At 38.2% G+C, this 23,427-nt stretch overlaps 1 protein-coding gene across 2 annotated transcripts in view; it reads right to left on the bottom strand.

Moving 5' to 3' along the window:
• Positions 1-451: 451 nt before the first annotated feature.
• gfm2 (GTP dependent ribosome recycling factor mitochondrial 2) overlaps positions 452-23,427 on the bottom strand; it is a 32,183-nt gene continuing 9,207 nt past the window's right edge. For both annotated transcript variants that reach the window (XM_066698763.1, XM_066698775.1), the window contains exons 6-21: positions 15,987-16,112; positions 15,465-15,553; positions 13,267-13,355; positions 11,939-11,999; positions 11,465-11,650; positions 10,965-11,045; positions 10,252-10,400; positions 9,803-9,943; positions 8,951-9,050; positions 8,617-8,806; positions 6,312-6,388; positions 4,887-5,025; positions 3,140-3,325; positions 1,773-1,888; positions 1,170-1,352; positions 452-903 (exon numbers count right to left, since the gene is read on the bottom strand). In XM_066698763.1, the coding sequence (XP_066554860.1) occupies positions 775-903; positions 1,170-1,352; positions 1,773-1,888; positions 3,140-3,325; positions 4,887-5,025; positions 6,312-6,388; positions 8,617-8,806; positions 8,951-9,050; positions 9,803-9,943; positions 10,252-10,400; positions 10,965-11,045; positions 11,465-11,650; positions 11,939-11,999; positions 13,267-13,355; positions 15,465-15,553; positions 15,987-16,112 (2,042 nt within the window). In that variant the 3' untranslated portion in view covers positions 452-774. The remainder of the gene's footprint in view (positions 904-1,169; positions 1,353-1,772; positions 1,889-3,139; positions 3,326-4,886; positions 5,026-6,311; positions 6,389-8,616; positions 8,807-8,950; positions 9,051-9,802; positions 9,944-10,251; positions 10,401-10,964; positions 11,046-11,464; positions 11,651-11,938; positions 12,000-13,266; positions 13,356-15,464; positions 15,554-15,986; positions 16,113-23,427) is intronic.

Genomic DNA, 23,427 nt, shown 5'->3' with positions numbered 1-23,427 from the left:
TGTCAGAAGTTATTTAAGTTTTAAAGGAAGCTGCATTACAGTTAAATGTGTGCCTGTGATGCTACCAGGTATTTCTGATAATGCTGCACTGACATATTGACAGCTTTTTAGTCTGTTTTTCTAGCTATTATAATCCATAGTGTCACCTGTGTGCCACGGATTTGCTATGCACAATGTATTCTGTCATCTCCTGTACTTTATGATCAGCAGCTGAGCACAATTTATTTTTTTGTCTTTCAGCAACAGTCCCCTGCTAGGGACTGAGGAGGCACCTTGACCTCCACCCTGGAAGCCCATCAAGGCACTGCCCACCCCAGAGGGCTAACAGTGCACCCCAACCCAAGGTCTGACAAGCCATCTCCACCCAAGGGCTGTTGATGTTCCACTGTACTGCACTGTTCCCAGAGCCCACACGCCACATGAATACATACACAGTAGAAAGTATCAGCCCTTTGTTGTTGTTGTTGTTATTTATTATATAAAATTAGTATATATGGAAAAAAAACAGCAAACCGTTTTAAATATCATGTTACATAAATTACAGTCTCAGTGTGTAGGCTTCTGTATAACAGGAAATAAATAATATTTTTACATTTTCTTTTTTAAGTGCTCCCCACATAATAATCTAATGTCAGTAATGCTTTCTGGACAGACTACACTGTACAGAAAACAAATAACAGATTCAATTTCCACACAGAAGATGAAGTCTGATTTCCTAGCCAGATTATAGATCCAGGAGCATTCAGCATTGTAAGAGTTCAATGTAAAAGAGTGTCATGACAGCCCTGCCATCCTGTTGAGGAGGGCGCTCTGATCCTGGGGATTCATCGCCTCATATCTGGACAGTTCCAAAGAGAAGTTGGCAGTGCCAGACGTCAGAGTGCGCAGGACAGTTGCATAACCCTGCAATGGTAAAATACATTCATTAAAAAACAGAGGAAGAGAAGTTTTACAGCATTGCAAAGAACAGCAACAGCTCAAACCCAAGTTCAGTTGGGTCATTTCAAATTTTCCATATTCCATAAATTCCATATTTCCCATCTTCTGCAGTAGTGCATTCTTTAGTCATTTCACTGTCATTTCTTTGAGAGATCTTTTTTTGGCCTCAAATCATGGCCTAAGAGTTTGTGTATGGCTGCTGCTCTGAGACAGTGAATAGTTTAACTGACCATCATTTCAGCCAAAGGCACAAAAGCCAGCACCACTTTGTTCTCCTGACGACTCTGGATCTCATGAATGCTGCCACGCCTTTGTGCCAGGTCCCCCAGTACAGCATGCAGATACTCTTCATTGGTTGTGATTTCCAGACTCATCAAGGGCTCCAGCACTAGTCCTCCTGCCAGCTTCAGAGCCTTACCAGTATCAGAGCAGAGAGACAGTGCAGTTATACATTCTCAACTTTCAGGGCTCAAGATTAAGGTCAAGATACCATCTCCTTTAATCAACCATTGACAACATGCTATAGCCTGTGCTGCTTCCCTCAGAGACTGTCCTCCAGAATCTCAAATTCCTTTTATTTTTAAGTAGTGGATTCAAATATAATACACTAATGATTTTCTATGTTCCCAGAGCACCTAGTCAACACAGACAGAGACATATAAGCAGAATATGAAGTCTGTGACATTTTCTAGTAGTTTTTTCAGTTGTTCTACATTACATGATCTGCCTAGTCTGCATTTAAAGTTAAGCTGATTCTAGAACCATCATGGGTTTATATTCAGCAATCTTCAACAGTCAACCAAGCTGCTCTATTCGGATGGAGCGGGTCTTACCTTGTGCATGCAGCGAGACCCACAGGCTGAGACCATAGCCATAGAGGTTCCAGGCTGCATGTTGACAGACTTAACTGTGGTCAGTACGCCCCGCACAGGGAACCCCAGGAGAGGACCTGGAGTGACAGAAACTAATGTCAGCAGAAAGCCAGGAGCCTGCCTACACAGAAATTACTAGCAAAGGGTTTTGGAAATAATATATATACAGTAGCCTCCAGATTAATGCATACCCTTAATAAAGTGTAACATCAATGTGATTTAATAGAAGAAATGCAAGTTTGCAATCATTTTTTCAATCAAATAAATTATAACACAGCACCAAGCAATGTGTTTTAAAAATAATGGCACAAAAAAAATGACCACATTTATTCAAACCTGTATGTATCTCCAAAATAATCCTGCATCAACTTTCTGTTGTCTGGAAGTTAATAGGCTTCTAGAACATTTATAGAAGGTCACGTGTTTCCATGGGATATAAACGGAGGTTGCACAGAGAAGCAATCCTTTGTTATGGTCAATGTCAGATTTCCAAAAATTGCAGGCAAAGGTCACTGACCTCCACAAGTTGGGTGATGGCTATATTAAAAAACAAACAAACAAAAAAATACCTACCCATTTCCATTAAAGCATTGATTATCAAGAAGTGAATGGTTAAGTGAAAACAAATCAGCATTACCAATTGGCCATCACAATCTCCAGACCTAAACTCAAAAAAGCAATTCACAAGAAAAAAACAAGGAATTTGACGGAGCTGGATAAATTCTTCTAGGACTGATAAAATGCAGTCAAAGGTGCCAGCAGAATTCAGTGATATGAATATACTTTATCATTGTATTTTTTAATCACTCCATTATTTGTAAAATATATTATGTTGCTCTGTGCAGTGTTGTTTGTATTAAAGTTTTACACAGTTTCATTCATTTGAGCAAAATAAAAGATCGCACACTTGCATTTCTTCATATACATACATACACACACAGTACTGTGCAGAAGTTTTAGGCAGGTGTGAAAAAATGCTGTAAAGTAAGAATGCTTTCAAAAATAGACATGTTAATAGAGTATATTTATCAATGAACTAAATGCAAAGTGAGTGAACAGAAGAAAAATCTACATCAAATCCATATTTGGTGTGACCACCCTTTGCCTTCAGAACAGCATCAATTCTTCTAGGTGCTGATTTGTTGTGCATGGTAGACTTAACTTTTGACTTCTTCGATTATTGACCTTGTGGGACTGGAGGACTAAAATACAGGTTACAAAACCAAGTCCTAAAAAGGAAGTCCCTAAATATTAATTATATAGCCTTGTTATTTGTTAGATATTTGTAATTTACACATTTAAATAAAATTTGACAATCTTTTTAATACCTTGAAAATAGGAACTTTGTATCCCATTCTCTATTGCCTCTTTCACATCCAGAGGGAGCTGCTGTTCCACACTGTCATCGTAGCGGATGACCGAAGTCGTGGCAGAGCTGTTCTCAGGCAAGGCACTCACTCCCAGCTCTATGGTTACCAAGTGCCTCTTCTCCCCAATACTCTTGTCAAGAGTGTCTGTAAAGGGCAATAATAGCAAACAAAAGTTAAATCACTGATTGTAGATTTCAGTCTAGTGATTGTAAGAATAGGTCTTAGTGACTAACAGGTAAAGGAAAAAAACTTAACAGCCATAAACTTTAATCATGTGTATACACTCACCTAAAGGATTATTAGGAACACCATACTAATACTGTGTTTGACCCCCTTTCGCCTTCAGAACTGCCTTAATTCTACGTGGCATTGATTCAACAAGGTGCTGAAAGCATTCTTTAGAAATGTTGGCCCATATTGATAGGATAGCATCTTGCAGTTGATGGAGATTTGTGGGATGCACATCCAGGGCACGAAGCTCCCGTTCCACCACATCCCAAAGATGCTCTATTGGGTTGAGATCTGGTGACTGTGGGGGCCAGTTTAGTACAGTGAACTCATTGTCATGTTCAAGAAACCAATTTGAAATGATTCGACCTTTGTGACATGGTGCATTATCCTGCTGGAAGTAGCCATCAGAGGATGGGTACATGGTGGTCATAAAGGGATGGACATGGTCAGAAACAATGCTCAGGTAGGCCGTGGCATTTAAACGATGCCCAATTGGAACTAAGGGGCCTAAAGTGTGCCAAGAAAACATCCCCCACACCATTACACCACCACCACCAGCCTGCACAGTGGTAACAAGGCATGATGGATCCATGTTCTCATTCTGTTTACGCCAAATTCTGACTCTACCATCTGAATGTCTCAACAGAAATCGAGACTCATCAGACCAGGCAACATTTTTCCAGTCTTCAACTGTCCAATTTTGGTGAGCTTGTGCAAATTGTAGCCTCTTTTTCCTATTTGTAGTGGAGATGAGTGGTACCCGGTGGGGTCTTCTGCTGTTGTAGCCCATCCGCCTCAAGGTTGTACGTGTTGTGGCTTCACAAATGCTTTGCTGCATACCTCGGTTGTAACGAGTGGTTATTTCAGTCAAAGTTGCTCTTCTATCAGCTTGAATCAGTCGGCCCATTCTCCTCTGACCTCTAGCATCAACAAGGCATTTTCGCCCACAGGACTGCCGCATACTGGATGTTTTTCCCTTTTCACACCATTCTTTGTAAACCCTAGAAATGGTTGTGCGTGAAAATCCCAGTAACTGAGCAGATTGTGAAATACTCAGACCGGCCCGTCTGGCACCAACAACCATGCCACGCTCAAAATTGCTTAAATCACCTTTCTTTCCCATTCAGACATTCAGTTTGGAGTTCAGGAGATTGTCTTGACCAGGACCACACCCCTAAATGCATTGAAGCAACTGCCATGTGATTGGTTGGTTAGATAATTGCATTAATGAGAAATTGAACAGGTGTTCCTAATAATCCTTTAGGTGAGTGTAAATCAAAGCTAATGCATACTTTTTTATTTGAAAAATATGCAGATCTGAAAAAGAAGATGAAGCAAAAGTTTTCAAACTTTTCAGCAGAAGTTCAATCTATGATATATAAAATATTAGTCAAGACTGCAACATTTTGTCAATGATCTTATTAATTGTAAATACGCAATCATGTTTCAGTGCGTTAATGTTAGGATGAATTACCTGTTGTAGAAATAGACTGCAAGATTGTTTCTCTGTAAGCCACCTGTAAGGGCCCGAGGTAAGTCTCAATTCCATATTCTCTTCTTATTCTATCATGAATGATCTCAATGTGAAGCTCCCCCATCCCACACAGTATAGTCTTAGAAAAGAGAGAAATAGTGTTGGGAGAGTTACTTTGAAAAAGTATTCCATCACAGAATAATAATTACATTGTTTATAAAATAAACCAACAATCTGGTATAATACTCCTAATCAGTAATTTAATTAGATTAAATGTTAACTTGGGTAATGTTTGGGAGGCTTTTTATTAATTTTTTTAAGAAGAAAAACCACTCAGAACAACAGTTAAACTTAATTAAAACAATGTATAAATATATTCTATGTTTAAAGTACGATCAAATTTAACAGGGAAGATTTTTCAATTGAACCTATTAATCTACAAAATAAAAGTTTGTTTTGGTGGTAAGTTTCATATAAAAGTCATGCAAAGTCTTGCATTAATCAGTGTATAATGACTAGAACACTTTCTCATGCAAGATTTTCTTGCTTTTTGGGAAATAGAATGTACACAGACCATTTGTCCTTAATTGTTTTTCTAATTTCATACTCAATTATCTTGTTTGAATTTTGTCTAGAACTTAGATATTTGCATATCAGTAGGGTCCTGCGTTTTATGCAACCTGCTTTCTAAGACGGTACTTCATTACTCCCCACACAAGGTGACCTTGGAGTCTGCTTGATTAAATTAACTAAACCACTTATTGATTAATATCTCAAGATCCCTTTAATCATCTCAGTTAGTCTTCCTATTAAGCTGTGTGTTTATTGAGTGGCAGCAGGTATGGACATTTTTTTTTCTTCTAATAAATCCCTTATTCAATATTATTAGTTAGAATATGTAAATAAATAAGCTTAACATTTTTAAAATGTAGTAGTAGGAGTACAATTTCTCAACAACAGAATAAAAGAAACAGCACTGATTCCTCAAACAGGTTATATAAAATGCTTAATTCATAACATCAAAGCTGTAATATATATGTATATTACAAAGATAACATAATAATAATAATAATATAATGCACATTAAGTGCCACTTAGAGATTCAGGAAAGAAAATGTCCTGTGCATTACATTTTCCTATTGAATTTAAGCATCATCAGTTGGTTAAGCCTTCTGTTTTTAAAAGTTTTTAAAGTTTTTAAAAATCTGGTATAGAGATCACTTATATCTAACAGCCTGTGCATGGCTTAAATGCACTTAATTCAAATATTTTTGCAAATTAATGTTCAGTTGAATTTGAGACAACCTTTTCACCAACCACAGCCATAAATAAGCCTCTTTAAAAACAATCCCCATTTCATTGCAGATTTGTATCACAGGACATGGAGACACTAATGCATATCTTGAAGAATAAAAGTATTATCACCTGTCCTGAGTCTGGATCCATCTTGACTTTCAGACTGGGGTCTTCCCTCTGCAAACACTTCAGGGCATGGTCCAAGTCTACCCACACACCCAAAACACAGAATACTTTGATCAAAATCCACCATTTATTTCAAGAATTTGGAAATTAGTAAGATAGTCAAAAATATATACAGGCAAAATTGAGGTTTAAATTTGTATTATCTTGGTTAGACCACAATCAAATATTCAGGTAAAATGACAACAATCAATTAAGAATATTTGCTTTACACATATAGACCAGATTTCTATAAACAACATGAGTTTACATGTGACGGATTTTCACACACAGACTCGGATGCTCCTAGTCAATTTCATTGCTGCAGAAGCTATCCAGTTCTTTAGTCAACTTATATTAAATAAACTGACATGCCCCCAGGTGGAATTTTAAATGTTCTCTTCTTGTCTATAATTAGTCTTTTGAGTTTTGTGTTATTCTGCTTAGTGTAACTATAGCTGCTGTTGTTTCTAAATAACGGATTAATCCACTTCACGATACTAGAGGGAATAGAGGCTGTCTTTCAATGAGAAAATAGTCACTAATGGTGTGGAACCTTCAGCTTCAAAACAATGTAAAGAACTCCACTTCCTTTTGCTACACCCCGGGGACGTCCGCCTGACTCGTGAGCACAAAAACCTTTTCTGTCAATATATAATATGATTCAGATTATCAACACTGTAAAACTAGAAAGACACTGATTACTAAGCGAAGCCCTAAACTAATTAATATAATTATATAATTAATTTAGTTCCTTCATGACACATGGCTCCGTGATGTGTTTATTATTAATATATACACTCACCTAAAGGATTATTAGGAACACCATACTAATACTGTGTTTGACCCCCTTTTGCCTTCAGAACTGCCTTAATTCTACGTGGCATTGATTCAACAAGGTGCTGAAAGCATTCTTTAGAAATGTTGGCCCATATTGATAGGATAGCATCTTGCAGTTGATGGAGATTCGTGGGATGCACATCCAGGGCACGAAGCTCCCGTTCCACCACATCCCAAAGATGCTCTATTGGGTTGAGATCTGGTGACTGTGGGGGCCAGTTTAGTACAGTGAACTCATTGTCATGTTCAAGAAACCAATTTGAAATGATTCGACCTTTGTGACATGGTGCATTATCCTGCTGGAAGTAGCCATCAGAGGATGGGTACATGGTGGTCATAAAGGGATGGACATGGTCAGAAACAATGCTCAGGTAGGCCGTGGCATTTAAACGATGCCCAATTGGCACTAAGGGGCCTAAAGTGTGCCAAGAAAACATCCCCCACACCATTACACCACCACCACCAGCCTGCACAGTGGTAACAAGGCATGATGGATCCAAGTTCTCATTCTGTTTACGCCAAATTCTGACTCTACCATCTGAATGTCTCAACAGAAATCGAGACTCATCAGACCAGGCAACATTTTTCCAGTCTTCAACTGTCCAATTTTGGTGAGCTTGTGCAAATTGTAGCCTCTTTTTCCTATTTGTAGTGGAGATGAGTGGTACCCGGTGGGGTCTTCTGCTGTTGTAGCCCATCCGCCTCAAGGTTGTACGTGTTGTGGCTTCACAAATGCTTTGCTGCATACCTCGGTTGTAACGAGTGGTTATTTCAGTCAAAGTTGCTGTTCTATCAGCTTGAATCAGTCGGCCCATTCTCCTCTGACCTCTAGCATCAACAAGGCATTTTCGCCCACAGGACTGCCGCATACTGGATGTTTTTCCCTTTTCACACCATTCTTTGTAAACCCTAGAAATGGTTGTGCGTGAAAATCCCAGTAACTGAGCAGATTGTGAAATACTCAGACCGGCCCGTCTGGCACCAACAACCATGCCACGCTCAAAATGGCTTAAATCACCTTTCTTTCCCATTCAGACATTCAGTTTGGAGTTCAGGAGATTGTCTTGACCAGGACCACACCCCTAAATGCATTGAAGCAACTGCCATGTGATTGGTTGGTTAGATAATTGCATTAATGAGAAATTGAACAGGTGTTCCTAATAATCCTTTAGGTGAGTGTATATATGTAACCTTTTTTGTTAACAGGGTTTATTTACAGGCAGGAGACCTGTGCAAAAAATCTGTTTGGCCTGATCGAGTCCCCGGGCTCCCACCCAGATCCCTGCCACAAAAGGGGCTCCATTCCCGGCTACATGTCGGGATCCTGTTTCACACTCCTCCTAGGGCTGCAGAATCATTGTGCTGTTTACTTTATCTGAACATTAAGAAGACCCCCAGATATTACCCATGAAAGCAAACAAGAATCATTTACCAGATTGTTTGGACATTGAAGGGGGCTCAATGGTACAGAAGAAGACCGGTTCAGGGATCTCCACTCCGGCCAGGACCAGGCTCTCCTGCTCTCTGCTTGACCCTAGAGTCTTCCCTTTCTCCTTGGCAGCTCTACTGGCCACAGCCAATGCAGAAGATTTTGAGGAAACGATGGTGTCCCCAGTGACAGTCTAGGAAAGATTTTTTTGGACATTTAAGACAGCATGTTTTAAACTTAAGAATTATAAGAGCATTCAGGATGAGTTTCTAAAAGAATAGTCAATGCAAAATAAACACAAGCTTCTGCAAATTAATAAACGGCTGGGATATCTTACCTGCTTCAGGCCAACTGCGAGAGCAATATTTCCTGCGGTTAGGGATGGAATTTCAATCTGCTGGTCTGCGAAAGGAAGCAAGAGGCGGCTGATCCTCTCCCTGGGGGGATTAAACAGAGAAACTACAAAGTAAACTTTATCCAATTTTGGGAGATTTGCAGCTTAAAGGCATCACAAAATTACACTTCATCATGGTCGTTACTAGCCTATTAGGGTAGAGATTCCAATGTCATACTCCATAATTCCCAACCAGTCCATAATAAAAGTATCTTTACCCATTGTGGCTAGCATGTTTAACATGGGAAGCAAAGGAAATTAAAGCACTAAAGTATGGCAGTTGTCATTTAAACAGCTTCCAGTTTTTACATGCTATTGTTTCTCTGTACAACAATGAATGAACAATGAAAAACAACATGTTTGTACAGTCTGTGGAAATGTGTTGGGAGACAGTCTCCAACCCAAGTGGAGGATTTTTTAAAAACTTTGACTCCTCGGAGCATCAACCAATCCTAGACTGCAGCCTTCTTATTCCACTGTTCATAAGAATAATCCCTTAACCCAGGATGACTGTATGGGGGCATACACATAATTAAATTTGAAATTTTAATATAATAACAACTACATTAAAAAAAAATTACTTCTTACATTATGTTTACAAGCTGAACAACTCGATGGATTTAGAGAAATTCATAAGCACAGAAGGAAAGGTAATCTGGAACCCTGAATTAATCCGACTTTTTTTTTTTTCAGAAGACAAAAGGCAGTATTGATGTTGGTTTAATGATGTGAAATGGCCTGAAATTGTGATCTGCTGGTTCCTACTTTTTTTTAAAGGTAGAGCTATATACATACGTGTTTTCTCGGTTGATATTGTAGACAGCACTCTGGGGCTTCATGGTCCCTGCATAGATACGGACAAACACAAGAGGCCCACGCTGTTTGTTGTGGAGAACTTTAAATGCAAGCGCACACAGATCATGTTCATATAAGCGCCTGGAAGGGATATATAAAGAAGTATAGACCAATTAGTGTTATATTTATTGTACACTTTTTTTTAGACTAAACAATGATCTGTGTAAGAACGACTTAATGTCTGTGTAGCCCAGAGAAATGCAGCAACAATATCCAAAATAAAGGGTCCTCATTTTTAAAATGTTTTGTAAACACACAACGATATATATATATTATTTTCAATGACTGATGTATCAGTGTACAGTTTACCATTTTTAATGTCTCGTACCTTGTACACTTTAAAAAGGGTGTTGATATTTAAGAATCAACACACAGCAGGTCCTACTCACAGCAGGTCGTGGTGACTCTCATTAGGTGCAGGCAGGTACGCAACAATGGCATCCAGTAATGGCTGCACCCCCTTGTTCCTCAAAGAACTTCCACAAAGCACAGGCACAGCCAAGCGAGCAAGTGTAACCCGGCGGATCGCAGCGTGCAGCTGAATACACAGGTAATAAAGTCTGTTATTGAGTAACCAGTGAAACATTTTACTTTCCAAATGACATTCATAAAACATTTACTGTCGGCCTTAAAATCAATAAATGATTGGCTTCTTAGTGGGATTACACTGTGTGATATTTCTGTTCCATCCTATTATTTTAGTCACTTAAATCTCAAAAATACAACTGTCATCATAATCATGGCTACTGTAAACACTTCAAAGGAGAGCGATTTTGTGTTTCAGGATGTGACGTCTCAACATTTACTGGATAGCAGAAAAGACTATTTAGAACATGGGATTGGTCTTTTTTACCTTAGCTACGTTCAATGGTAGTGTGACTGTATGTCTCCGAGTTCACCCAGACACTTTGAGAAGGGACATCAAATACAAGCTCAAACTGCATTCGTATTCATCTTTGTTTGATAAAGGTGCTGTTTATCTCCTGTTAATTATTAATTATAATTAATATGCCCCTACTGTCCTTTATTTGATTGTGTGCAAACATTAAACAGTTTTAAAGTACAGTTAAAGACAGACTATGGTAATAGGAATAATTCTTACTTTTCCAGGAGGCACTGAATCCAAATTCTCACTGAACTCCCCCAGCACTAACTCTGCAAATTCATCGTCCAGATCAGCAACCTGTAGGTATTGATTGACAGGTAGCAATAAATAAACCTTGAATGTTATACTGTTACCTAAGTGCATTTTCTAGGTTGTGGTATTCATGAGGACTTAGTGCTCGGTAAGTTACACACTACCCTCAACTTAATACAATAAATACACACACAGTTCTTTTCAGCCACAAGAAAGACGTCTGCTAAGAAAGAAAGGACCTTTTTCTGTTACTTCCCACAGTGGGGTCTCGTATAGCAACACAAACAAACAAAACAGTCCCCTTTATGAAAATAGTAGTAACCAAATCACATTCAGCTCATAATATAGTCAAATGTACATTTAATATATTGATATTAGAGGCTGATAATAGTTTGATTGCTTTAGACAAGAACTAAGAAATTATGTATGTTAAAATTTTACTTTAGAACTTTTATACAGATTACCTTTTCTATAAGGGCACATCTTGCTTCTTTGGCCTCTTCCAGCAGTTCTGGGTCATCTTTGGGGGTGAGGGGTCTCTTCTCAAACACTCTTCCATCATCTACTCTGGATTTTATATTCCACAACACTCTTTCATTTGTAATCAAATCAACCAACCCTGTGAAACCTCTACCACTTCCAATAGGAAGCTGTAAAGCAAAGTGGAAATTATTTATGTGAAACAGATGTGAAAACAGATCACATTAAGACTCATCAACATATTTATTATGGTGGAAGAAACAGCATTTATATGAATGTTAGATTTGTGTCAATCCATGAAACAATATCAACTAATATATTATACCCTGATTTGTTAAGACCTATTTATAAACCTATAGCAGTTCTGAAAACACAAAAAGAAAGTGATGGGTCTGGATTTGATAGTCCTAGTTTTAAATCTTCAGTAATAAGTATTGAGAAGAAGTTTACAGTATTACCTGTAAAAGGATGGGATTCGTCTTCAGTTTTTTCTTGATGCTCTCAACTGAATAAGAAAAACTGATATAGTTTGAGATAACTGTGTTAGTATGTGCATGGTGTCAAATGTTAATGTCAAATGTCAAATGTCATATCTGTGAGAAATTAATGTGCTGGTCAATTAAACTGGCTGAGGTCTTTAATTACTGGACAACGTTTTATATAGGTTAAAATCACATTTGATGAAGGCACCTGCCAAATGTCATTGATTCTTTTGTAATCAATTTGGGACAAGTACATTTTATTTTGGTTTGTTTATATTTATGTAAGGGATCAACCACCATTATTGGCAAAATAAACCACTGTTTCGGGTGCTGTTAGGTATGAGAATTTGCTTGATTCAAAACTTACCATGGTTTATGCAACGTAAAACATTACCCCCAATTTAAATTATATTTATACATCCAAATTGAATTCCTGGACTGTAAATGTTACCTATAACTTTGTGGACTCTCATCACACCATATCTTCACTGTAAATAAACTGCACTTTCAGACCATCATTTATTTTCTGGTTGTCTATTGCCATTTCTTCATTCTGCCTGGACCTCTCTTCAGAACTAGCCCATATCAACATCCTCACATTGACACACTAACATAATATGAACTGTATCTGCTGTTAAGATGAATGCTATTTTATTTTTTGATACGGTGCGGTCACATGCTTTGCGAGTCATATTGCATTTTTCCAGCCTGTTATCTGAAACCAAATGCCAGGTTCAACCAGATCTTGCTATACTGACTTCAGGTAAGGCTTTCTGCCAGGTTTGTACATTTCCTTGTTTAGTTTATTTCCTTGCTGAGCCATGCTGCTTTGCAGCTAAATGTATGTTTATTTTTATATGAATACACTGGGAAAATTACAAATATAATACATTTTGTCTGAAGAGCACAAATTACAATGGTGAAGTGCTTCACCAATCTGTATCGATTTAAATAATATAAGTTAAAAATTAACAACAAAAACATCAGTTGTGGAAACTTAATTGAATGAACTTAACTTCATTCAATTAATCTGACACAGCCTAAAAATGGGCATGAGCGTCTGCCAAGAAAGAAATAATAAATACAATGGAATTGAAAATGATAGTCCTGTAAGAATGAAAAATCTAATTAAATACCAATTAAAAATCTCTCTCTCTCACTTCCAGTTCTTTATCAAACTTGATTACACTTACATTGTAATTGACCTCTTAATTTCAACTCAATTCAGAATTTACCCCAATTCTACAGACAACGAAAAAGTACTAACAGTAAAGACTGAGTTTATGATTTTCTTTTCTTCTTACCTGGCTCCAGGCTTGTCCATTTTGTTAAGAAAGCAAATGCGCGGTACACGATGCTTGTCAGCTTGATGCCACACTGTTAGTGTCTGAGCCTGGTAGAACAAATAATAACACCTCCAAATTAATAAAAAATTCCAGGTTTAATATAGCCTTGACATTTTTTTCTTCCAAACATGAAGTCTAACAAACTGAGCTTATTTTTAGCTTCTATAGCACCAAATCATCGAATTAATAATGAAAACTTAAACTTAAACGTTCAATCCTTGCGTTATTTCTAATTGTATAGTAGTGGGACATTCTTGAAAGTCATGACTGATTAAATGGATAGAAAAGCTTTTTTCCAATAACAATTAATGGAATAGTGGAAGGCAATTGTTCTTAACTTTGCCACTTATTGTATTTCCTTTTTTTAACCTATAATGTATCCTTTGTTCACCTAACTTTAGATTTAAACACTTTCACACATAAAATAAATACTTTTACCATTTTATAAAATAAAGAAAACCTCTCTCACACATATTGTAATATAAAACTGTATCCTTTTAAATCACAGTGCCATAAAGTTCCAACACATAGCTAAAATATCATGTATATGGAACATAATGTTAGGTATTTTTAAACAGCATAACAATGAAAACCGAAGCAGTTTTTTCCGAATAATAATAATACAATATTAACCTTTTGTAATTTCTTAATGCAGGCATCTGCGATTACATTTTGAAACCTATACTGATTAAAATATGTAGATTGACCAACATTCACCACTAAAACCAGAGACTACAAGACAAAAAAATAACATAATTAAGTTGCATTGCACTGAAATATACTGATGCCAAACTTCATTATTTAGGAATGCATTTAATTTAGTTTAGGTGCAACTTCAAATTCCTGTCCTGTCTTTAAGTATGCTTTTATTAGATTTGCTGACCACTGTGCTCTCATTTAAGCATTAAAAGATAGAATGAACAGACATAAACATTTAAGAATATGTATTTTATATGTAAGGCTACATCCACACTGGTTGTGAGTAATGCAAGCAATCCTTTTCAGAAGGCAGTGCATTCCAAAGGGGGCTTCCACATCAGATGGGAGCGATGTCACTATGAGAACATTTTGTGTTGCCAAGTTCCTTTTTCTCTCTTTGCGTGACTCCAAGCAAACAGATCAGAGGCAAACTTATCACCTTCGACTAAGCAGACTGGAGTTAAATTTAGTAGGAGGAATACAGTGGAATAATGTATTTAGTTGCATATATATTAATATAAAAGATGCAAAATGCATACGGTGTAAGATAGTTTGCATACAGACAAAAATGATGATGATAATTGATGAGGGTTAATTACAATATTAAATATCCTGTGTGAAACTTTGCTGAATTGCAAGATGTTTCCTGATGAACTACAAGATGTTCTTTGATTGAGTTATCCTTTTATCGCAAAGTCAAAAATAACCAGCATTGTTGGCCAGGATAGGACACATGTATACAGCATAGTTTTTCTTTGTTTTCTTGAGGTTAAACGTCTCTTGAAAATGAATCCTCACAGAGTGAGGAAGTGAAAATTGACTGCATGTATTCTGAGTGTTGCTGTTCAAGTATAAATTGTATTTCACAATTTTACCTGCACTGACTTCTCAACTCTTGAGCAGGCTTTCCATCACACACTGCTTAACTGGTTTTTATGCGGGTTCATTTCAGACAACATAAATACAGTTGTCACCACCACTGGGCACTAAATTAACAATTTGCCTAATCAAAGATGTTTAATGATTTGAAAAAGTTTGAGATTTCAAGTTGTATATGAAATTGTATACTGAACTTAACACTAAGCACTACATTTATATTATTACATATTAAGCTCTGAAATGTATAGGTAAGATAATCACTGAAATAGGTGTAGCTTTTTTGTAATTATTAAACTGACAATCCATGAGAAGACCTTTCTTATATCTTTCCTTAGAGCTGCAAGATCCCTTTCCACAGTATCCAACACAGATACTATAAGCTTTACTTGAGAATGAGATCTTAAACCCGTATGAAAAATACATGTAAAAAATACACAAGTCCTTAATATTTTTAATTGAAGTAAACCCCTGAGGAAATTCTAAAGTGCATTTTAATTTCTGAAAATAAGAATGAAGAAAGAAAAGAAAAATACTGCTTAATGTAACAGGTTCACAAACCAGATCAGAATACAACCCACCTCCACACCAGCTGAAGCATCAAACACAGCTACAGCGCCATCCAACACCCGCAGAGCTCGTTCCACTTCCACAGTGAAATCCACATGACCTGGAACCGAGAGGTGACAGCAGTCTTTCCAATGAATGTACAGCAGCAATAAAAACTACAGGGAATTTTAGTAAAGCTAACATGTCAAAATCCAAATGTACAGGGTCCTTAAAAATGCAAAGGACAAACAAAATGGATTTTCCCTTCAAAATGTGCTACACAGTTCTGGGGGATGAATATTTAGATATACAGGGCTATGAACCTGCAAGTTTAAAATACATTGGTTTTATTAAGGAGGGAGAGACTATGGGTCTGATATGTTTGGAACTAGTATGTGGATGGTTTTACCATTATCTGCAACACAACCTAAAATATTTTTACATACATTCATAAGAAGGTATCAGACCATTATTATTCAAGCATTTTCAAAAACTATTTGCAGTAAGAATACTTCTTGGATGATTATTAAATATCTTTGGGACCCCATCTGTACCTGGTGTGTCTATTAGATTAATCCTGTGCTCTTTCCAGTCGAATGTTACAGCGGCAGACTGGATGGTGATGCCCCGCTCTCTTTCTTGTGCCATGAAATCCGTCACAGTGTCGCCATCATCCACATCTGAAGAACATCAAAAAGGTTTCCAAGTTGTTATATTTGGGCAACTGAAATGCCATATTGCATGAATACAGCCAAATTATAGTACATAAAATAATGTATTTCTCTAAATAAAATCACAAATTGAGAGCAACACAATATCAGGCAAAAACGTTAATGCATAAAAAGATACACAAATGTGTAACATTAGCCAATAACCTAGACTTGGGGTCAAATGCATTTCCAATACTTTACAAACACTCTGAAGACTGTGTTCAGTCCCATTTCATCTAAGGGAGAGCTTTTTATTATTCCTTTACCAATCCTCACCCCTCTATAAAATTGAATTCAAATAATCTTCTAATCCACTTCAGACCTGTCACCTCCTCAGGAAGAGAAGACTGTGAAGAGATGAGTTTGGTGGCACTGAATTGGTAGTACTGTGATAAAAGGGGAGACATTTTACCACAGTACTTATTCAATGTTACAATCTTAAAAGTGTTTGAGGAATACTGCATATACATTTGACCCAAGTCTACAAGACTAAAAAACTGAAAACAAATAAATGCTAACCAAAATCTGTCATGCAAGTAAACATTTTAACTTCTGTGATCACAGAAATTCAAGAATAAATTGCTATGTAGCCATTAGCATTGCCAACTAATAAAAACATTGCCAACAACTATGTAATCAAAACGCAAGTAGTAATTATTTTAATTTTCACATATTATATTAAGTCCAGACATGTATTTATATATTATTGTCCAGGAAAATAACACTGCTAACCTATTTAACAGGGGCTGACTGCTGGCTACTACGTTATTTCAATATAAAAATGAGAACTCTTGATACTTTAAAAGGTGCTTTATCATTTACTTTGTTTCACAATTTAAACAGATTTTCCTTTGTTATGTTTGTTGCTTGTTTTTAATTTATTAAGTTTAATTTATTTTAGCTATACTATGAAGATATACTTCCACCTGGACTCATTTGGCTGTGCTCCATTCCAAAAATCTCCATCTCCAAGTGTTATTCCATTTGAAGCAGGAGGCCATAAAATGCTTGAACTGGAACAGTTTCAGCATTATCAGTCACAGCCAAAAAAAATGAACTTTGAAGATATGCATCGTACATAATAGAATATACACTCACCTAAAGGATTATTAGGAACACCATACTAATACTGTGTTTGACCCCCTTTCGCCTTCAGAACTGCCTTAATTCTACGTGGCATTGATTCAACAAGGTGCTGAAAGCATTCTTTAGAAATGTTGTTCCGTATTGATAGGATAGCATCTTGCAGTTGATGGAGATTTGTGGGGTGCACATCCAGGGCACGAAGCTCCCGTTCCACCACATCCCAAAGATGCTCTATTGGGTTGAGATCTGGTGACTCTGGGGGCCAGTTTAGTACAGTGAACTCATTGTCATGTTCAAGAAACCAATTTGAAATGATTCGACCTTTGTGACATGGTGCATTATCCTGCTGGAAGTAGCCATCAGAGGATGGGTACATGGTGGTCATAAAGGGATGGACATGGTCAGAAACAATGCTCAGGTAGGCCGTGGCATTTAAACGATGCCCAATTGGCACTAAGGGGCCTAAAGTGTGCCAAGAAAACATCCCCCACACCATTACACCACCACCAGCAGCCTGCACAGTGGTAACAAGGCATGATGGATCCATGTTCTCATTCTGTTTACGCCAAATTCTGACTCTACCATCTGAATGTCTCAACAGAAATCGAGACTCATCAGACCAGGCAACATTTTTCCAGTCTTCAACTGTCCAATTTTGGTGAGCTTGTGCAAATTGTAGCCTCTTTTTCCTATTTGTAGTGGAGATGAGTGGTACCCGGTGGGGTCTTCTGCTGTTGTAGCCCATCCGCCTCAAGGTTGTACGTGTTGTGGCTTCACAAATGCTTTGCTGCATATCTCGGTTGTAACGAGTGGTTATTTCAGTCAAAGTTGCTCTTCTATCAGCTTGAATCAGTCGGCCCATTCTCCTCTGACCTCTAGCATCAACAAGGCATTTTCGCCCACAGGACTGCCGCATACTGGATGTTTTTCCCTTTTCACACCATTCTTTGTAAACCCTAGAAATGGTTGTGCGTGAAAATCCCAGTAACTGAGCAGATTGTGAAATACTCAGACCGGCCCGTCTGGCACCAACAACCATGCCACGCTCAAAATTGCTTAAATCACCTTTCTTTCCCATTCAGACATTCAGTTTGGAGTTCAGGAGATTGTCTTGACCAGGACCACACCCCTAAATGCATTGAAGCAACTGCCATGTGATTGGTTGGTTAGATAATTGCATTAATGAGAAATTGAACAGGTGTTCCTAATAATCCTTTAGGTGAGTGTATATTCCAAATAAATCTAATGACGCATACAAACTAAATGTTTCTTTTAAGAAATCTGAAAAGGTATCATATATTATTATATTTTATATAATATATACTTGGTGAACACTGGACAGCAAGGCCACACAGGATTCTATAACAATGTCAAGTATTGTGAGTTTTCATGAAATTCTGAGCATGCTAGGCGCTTTACATTTTTATCAGAAGAATAATTTAATGAAAACCTAACAATAACAATATAATTAATCAAACAATAATAATAGCCATCAGGTACTTTCAATGTTTGGCACCCTAATAATAATCAAGAGTAACAACAATAGATGTCCAGCACTTTAAATACATGTCCAGCTAATAATAATGAAAACAATTACAATAGGTGTCCAGCATATTCAATTATGTAAAATTATAACAACAATAGTCTTCCAATCATTCTGCCTTGGAAGCCTAATAAGAATAATCTGTACAACAATAAGCTTTCAATTATTCTGGCTAGGAAGCCTTGTAAATATTAATTTGCAGCTGCCAAGAGATGCCAGAAAGAGTATATATTCCAATTGCTTTGGGTTGTTTGAGATTTTAATAAAACACAAAGGCACCACTGAGTGTAATTATTACCCAAGTTGCAGCGAGGAACACAAATCTCATGCTGTTATAGTTATTCGCCAGGCTCTTTCACTATCCGAAAAGTAATGAACTATCACATCAATAAACCCCAAAACAGCACACAATTGGGATTTTGCACAGATGCCCTGATTTGCTTAGGCTTGCACTTTTAAATATTAAAACATTTCTATGATGTCATCTTTTTTGTGATCTCTCAATTGATTATACCTACGAATTATTTAATTAAAGTGGCTGTGTAGTTTTAAATAGAAGGGGAGTGTGGGGGAGATGTATTGTTGATCAACTTAATCCACACTTAAGAATCCACACTTTGAGTTTAGGAATCCTCAGTCACAACAAAGCTAGTTGTAGTTTATTAAGCAGCAGTTGGTTGAAATTTATACTAGGCCTATTATACATTTAAATGTAACAGTTAAACAGTTTGCAATTCCATCTGCTAACATTAAATTGTATCCCACAGCCTATTATATACAGTACTGTGCAAAAGTTTTAGGCAGGTGTGAAAAAATGCTGTAAAGTAAGAATGCTTTCAAAAATAGACCTGCTAATAGATTATATTTATCAATTAACTGAATGCAAAGTGAGTGAACAGAAGAAAAATCTACATCAAATCAGTATTTGGTGTGACCACCCTTTGCCCTTTGCATCAATTATTCTAGGTACACTTGCACAGTCAGGGATTTTGTACACTGCTAAACAAAATTAAGGGAACACATAATAACGCTACAGTGTTAAACTGTGATGATTATGTTGGGTGTATTTTGATAAGAGCATTTGGGCTCTGAGCTGAAGCACTGATCTAAAGAAAACCTCTCCCCCCCAAAGTTATCAGATTTCCTTAGCTCATCAGCTTGGAACTGGTTTGCATCAGAGTGACAGTTTTGGGGAGGATGGCACCGAGAATGGGCCGAATGGTTTGGAGTCCTGCTGTGAGATGTCTGGAGAAAGGGGCCTGTAGGTGATAAAAACTCTTTGAAGTGGACGAGAGCCGAAATCCCGACATAGAGCTACGAACCCGGGCCAACCGGCATTTCCAAAAGATGGCATGGATTGACATCAGTCATAAATCAAGCCCCCCTCCAATAGGACACTGGGGGCTGAATCCGAAATCCAATCTCAAAAATTCAAGAACCAATCACCTATTGATCTGACAGACTATAAGGAACAGCGCATGGCTTTCTCTCTCTCTCTCTCTCTCTCACCTGAACCAGAAACTCGCTGCCACAGCTCAACCTGTAGCTCTGTTGCCCGAACCGGAACCAGAAACCAACCAAGTCGACTGTATACGAAAGTGTCAGTCATTTAAATAGCTATTTGAGTCTTAAGAAACTTGACCCTTGGAACAAACAGGGCCCTGCTTTCCTCAAAGACTTTGTCTTCAAATAAGTACGGTGAGAGACCCTGCTTGCCAAGAAGATTTTGTGCACAACCTTGGAGCCTTCAAACCAGTGGAAAATCTGTTTGGAAAAGACTCTACTTTCGCGAAACCCCAACTTCCAGGTGCATCGACTGAGTGGAAGTTCTTGGACAAAGCCGAACCGGACTGCCTTTGTTCCAACCACACGGACCTCGTGCCGTGTGCTGTTATCTGAGCCCGAAGACAGAGAGGCCTCTCTGCGACGAAGTTCAGATAAGTTTAACAGTTTGGAGTTCATGATTCATGACATTTGAGAAATCAATTAGAAATGTTAATCTGTGATTCATAACTCTAGAATGTGTAATATCATTTAGTTTTTCTTAAATATAAATGTGTGTTGCATTAAACTGTTTTGTTGATAATTTTAGAAATAAAATCTGTCAACGCCAAGAAATATCTTCTCATTCCTGTTTAACTGTTTAGTCTGAAATTGACACAAGTTAATAGACATTAGATTATTGGTGGCCCTGCCTATCCTTAATCATTGAATAATAATCAGTTAAGGGAAATTGTGGTAACAAGTAATGATAGGATCTTTCTCGGCACTTAAACGTAAATGAGACTGATATATATATAACGAGAAGTTACCTGACATTAAATACTAACCTGCGTAGTTATTTAATGTCTGACTAACAATACTAATGAGAGACTCACCTTCGTCTTACTAACCGGTATTGTAGTCAATGTGTTTATAACCTTTTTGTTTAACGATTTGTGTGTTATCATATGCGATCCCATGGTCTTTGATTTGGTCACGGAAGTGATTTGTCTTTGATTTGTCTTTGATTTGTTGATCTAGAGTTGAATTTTAATTAGTTTTTCCCTTTTGTATAATTAGTGTAGTGCTACATTTAGTCTTTGTTTTGAATAAATTTGACAATTTATATCTTTGGAATTGGTGTCTGCATCCAATTATTACAGAAATTGAGTTCTACAAGATTCCAGGATTCGTGATAAGGTGATACTATAAATTCACTTCTTTAATTGAAATTTATAAGTGTACCTTATGCTACAACACCAAGTCGATTAAACTTCGGGGTTTCAATCTGTCCAGTTAGGAAGCCTATGCGATTGTGAATCAATGTCACCTGTTTTGGTGCAAATGAAAATAACAACAGGTGCACTGGAGAGGCAACAGCAAGACAACCCCCAAAAAGGGAATGGCTTTGCAGGTGAGCACATGGGACAGACGTGAAAGAGTCTGGAGACGCCGTGGTGAACGTTATGCTGCCTGCAACATCATCCAGCATGACCGGTTTGGCGGTGGGTCAGCGATGGTCTGGGGAGGCATATCCTTGGAGGGTCGCACAGACCTCCACGTGCTAGCCAACGGTACCCTGACTGCTGTTACGTAGCGGGATGAAATCCTCAGACACATCGTCAGACCTTACACTGGTGCAGTGGGCCCTGGGTTCTTCCTGGTGCAGGACAATGCCCGGCCTCATGTTGCCAGAGTGTGTAGGCAGTATCTGGATGACGAAGGCATTGATGCCATTGACTGGCCCCCACGTTCCTCAGACCTGAATCCAACCGAGTACCTTTGGGACGTTATGTATCGGTGCATCTGACGCCACCAAGAAGCGCCACAGACTGTCCAGGAGCTCACTGATGCCCTGATCCAGGTCTGGGATGAGATCCCCCAGGACACTATCCGCCGTCTCATCAGGTGCATGCCCAGACATTGTCTGGAGTGCGTACAGGCACATGGGGGCCATACACACTGCTGAGTCACATTATGAGTTGCCGTGATGAAATTCACGCAAGTTAGAACAGCCTCAACGAATCACACAATGTACAGTAAAGATTTTGATCTTTAATATATTTCGTTCATCAAGATCCAATGTATGATTTGAGTGTTCCCTTAATTTGTTTGAGCAGTGTAGTTTTACTGCATCAGCAAGGTCTCTCCCAGGCAGAAATTTCAAGGAAGACAGGGGTTTCCAGATGTGCTGTCCAAGCTCTTTTGAAGAAGCACAAAGAAACGGGCAACATTGAGGACCGTAGACACAGTGGTCGGCCAAGGAAACTGCAGATGAAAGACGATTTATGCTTACTTGCCTTCGTAATCGGAAGATGTCCAGCAGTGCCATCAGCTCAGAATTGGCAGAAAACAGTGGGACCTGGTACACCCATCTACTGTCTGGAGTAGTCTGGTCAGAAGTGGCCTTCATGGAAGACTTGCAACTGAAAAGCCATACCTCCGACGTGGAAACAAGGCCAAGTGACTCAATATGCATGAAAACACAGGAACTGGGGTGCAGAAACATGGCAGCAGGTGCTCTGGACTGATGAGTCAAAATGTGAAATATTAGTTTGTTTGCAGAAGTGCTAGAGAGCGGTACACGAATGAGGCAACAGTGAAGCATGGTGGAGGTTCCTTGCAAGTTTGGGGCTGCATTTCTGCAAATGGAGTTGGGGATTTGGTCAGAATTAATGGTCTCCTCAATGCTGAGAAGTACAGGCAGATACTTATCCATCATGCAATACCATCAGGGAGGCATCTGATTGGCCCCAAATTTATTCAGCAGCATGACAACGACCCCAAACATACAGCGACAGTCATTAAGTCCTGGAAGTGATGGTATGGCCCCCACAGAGCCCTGATCTCAACATCGAGTCTGTCTGGGATTACATGGAGAGAGAAGCAGCTGAGGCTGCCTAAATCCACAGAAGAACTGTGGTTAGTTCTCCAAGATGTTTGGGCCAACCTACCTGCCGAGTTCCTTCAAAAACTGTGTGCAAGTGTACCTAGAAGAACTGATGCTGTTTTGAAGGCAAAGGATGGTCACACCAAATATGGATTTGATGTAGATTTTTCTTCTGTTCACTCACTTTGTATTTAGTTAATTGATAAATATAACCTATTAACATGTCTATTTTTGAAAGCATTCTTACTTTACAGCATTTTTTCTGATCTGATAGTTGTCCTTGC

This window comes from Amia ocellicauda, chromosome 1 (genome assembly GCF_036373705.1).
Source record: "Amia ocellicauda isolate fAmiCal2 chromosome 1, fAmiCal2.hap1, whole genome shotgun sequence".
In the NCBI taxonomy this organism is placed as follows: Eukaryota; Metazoa; Chordata; class Actinopteri; order Amiiformes; family Amiidae; genus Amia; species Amia ocellicauda.
This window is presented reverse-complemented; position numbering and strand designations above follow the sequence as displayed.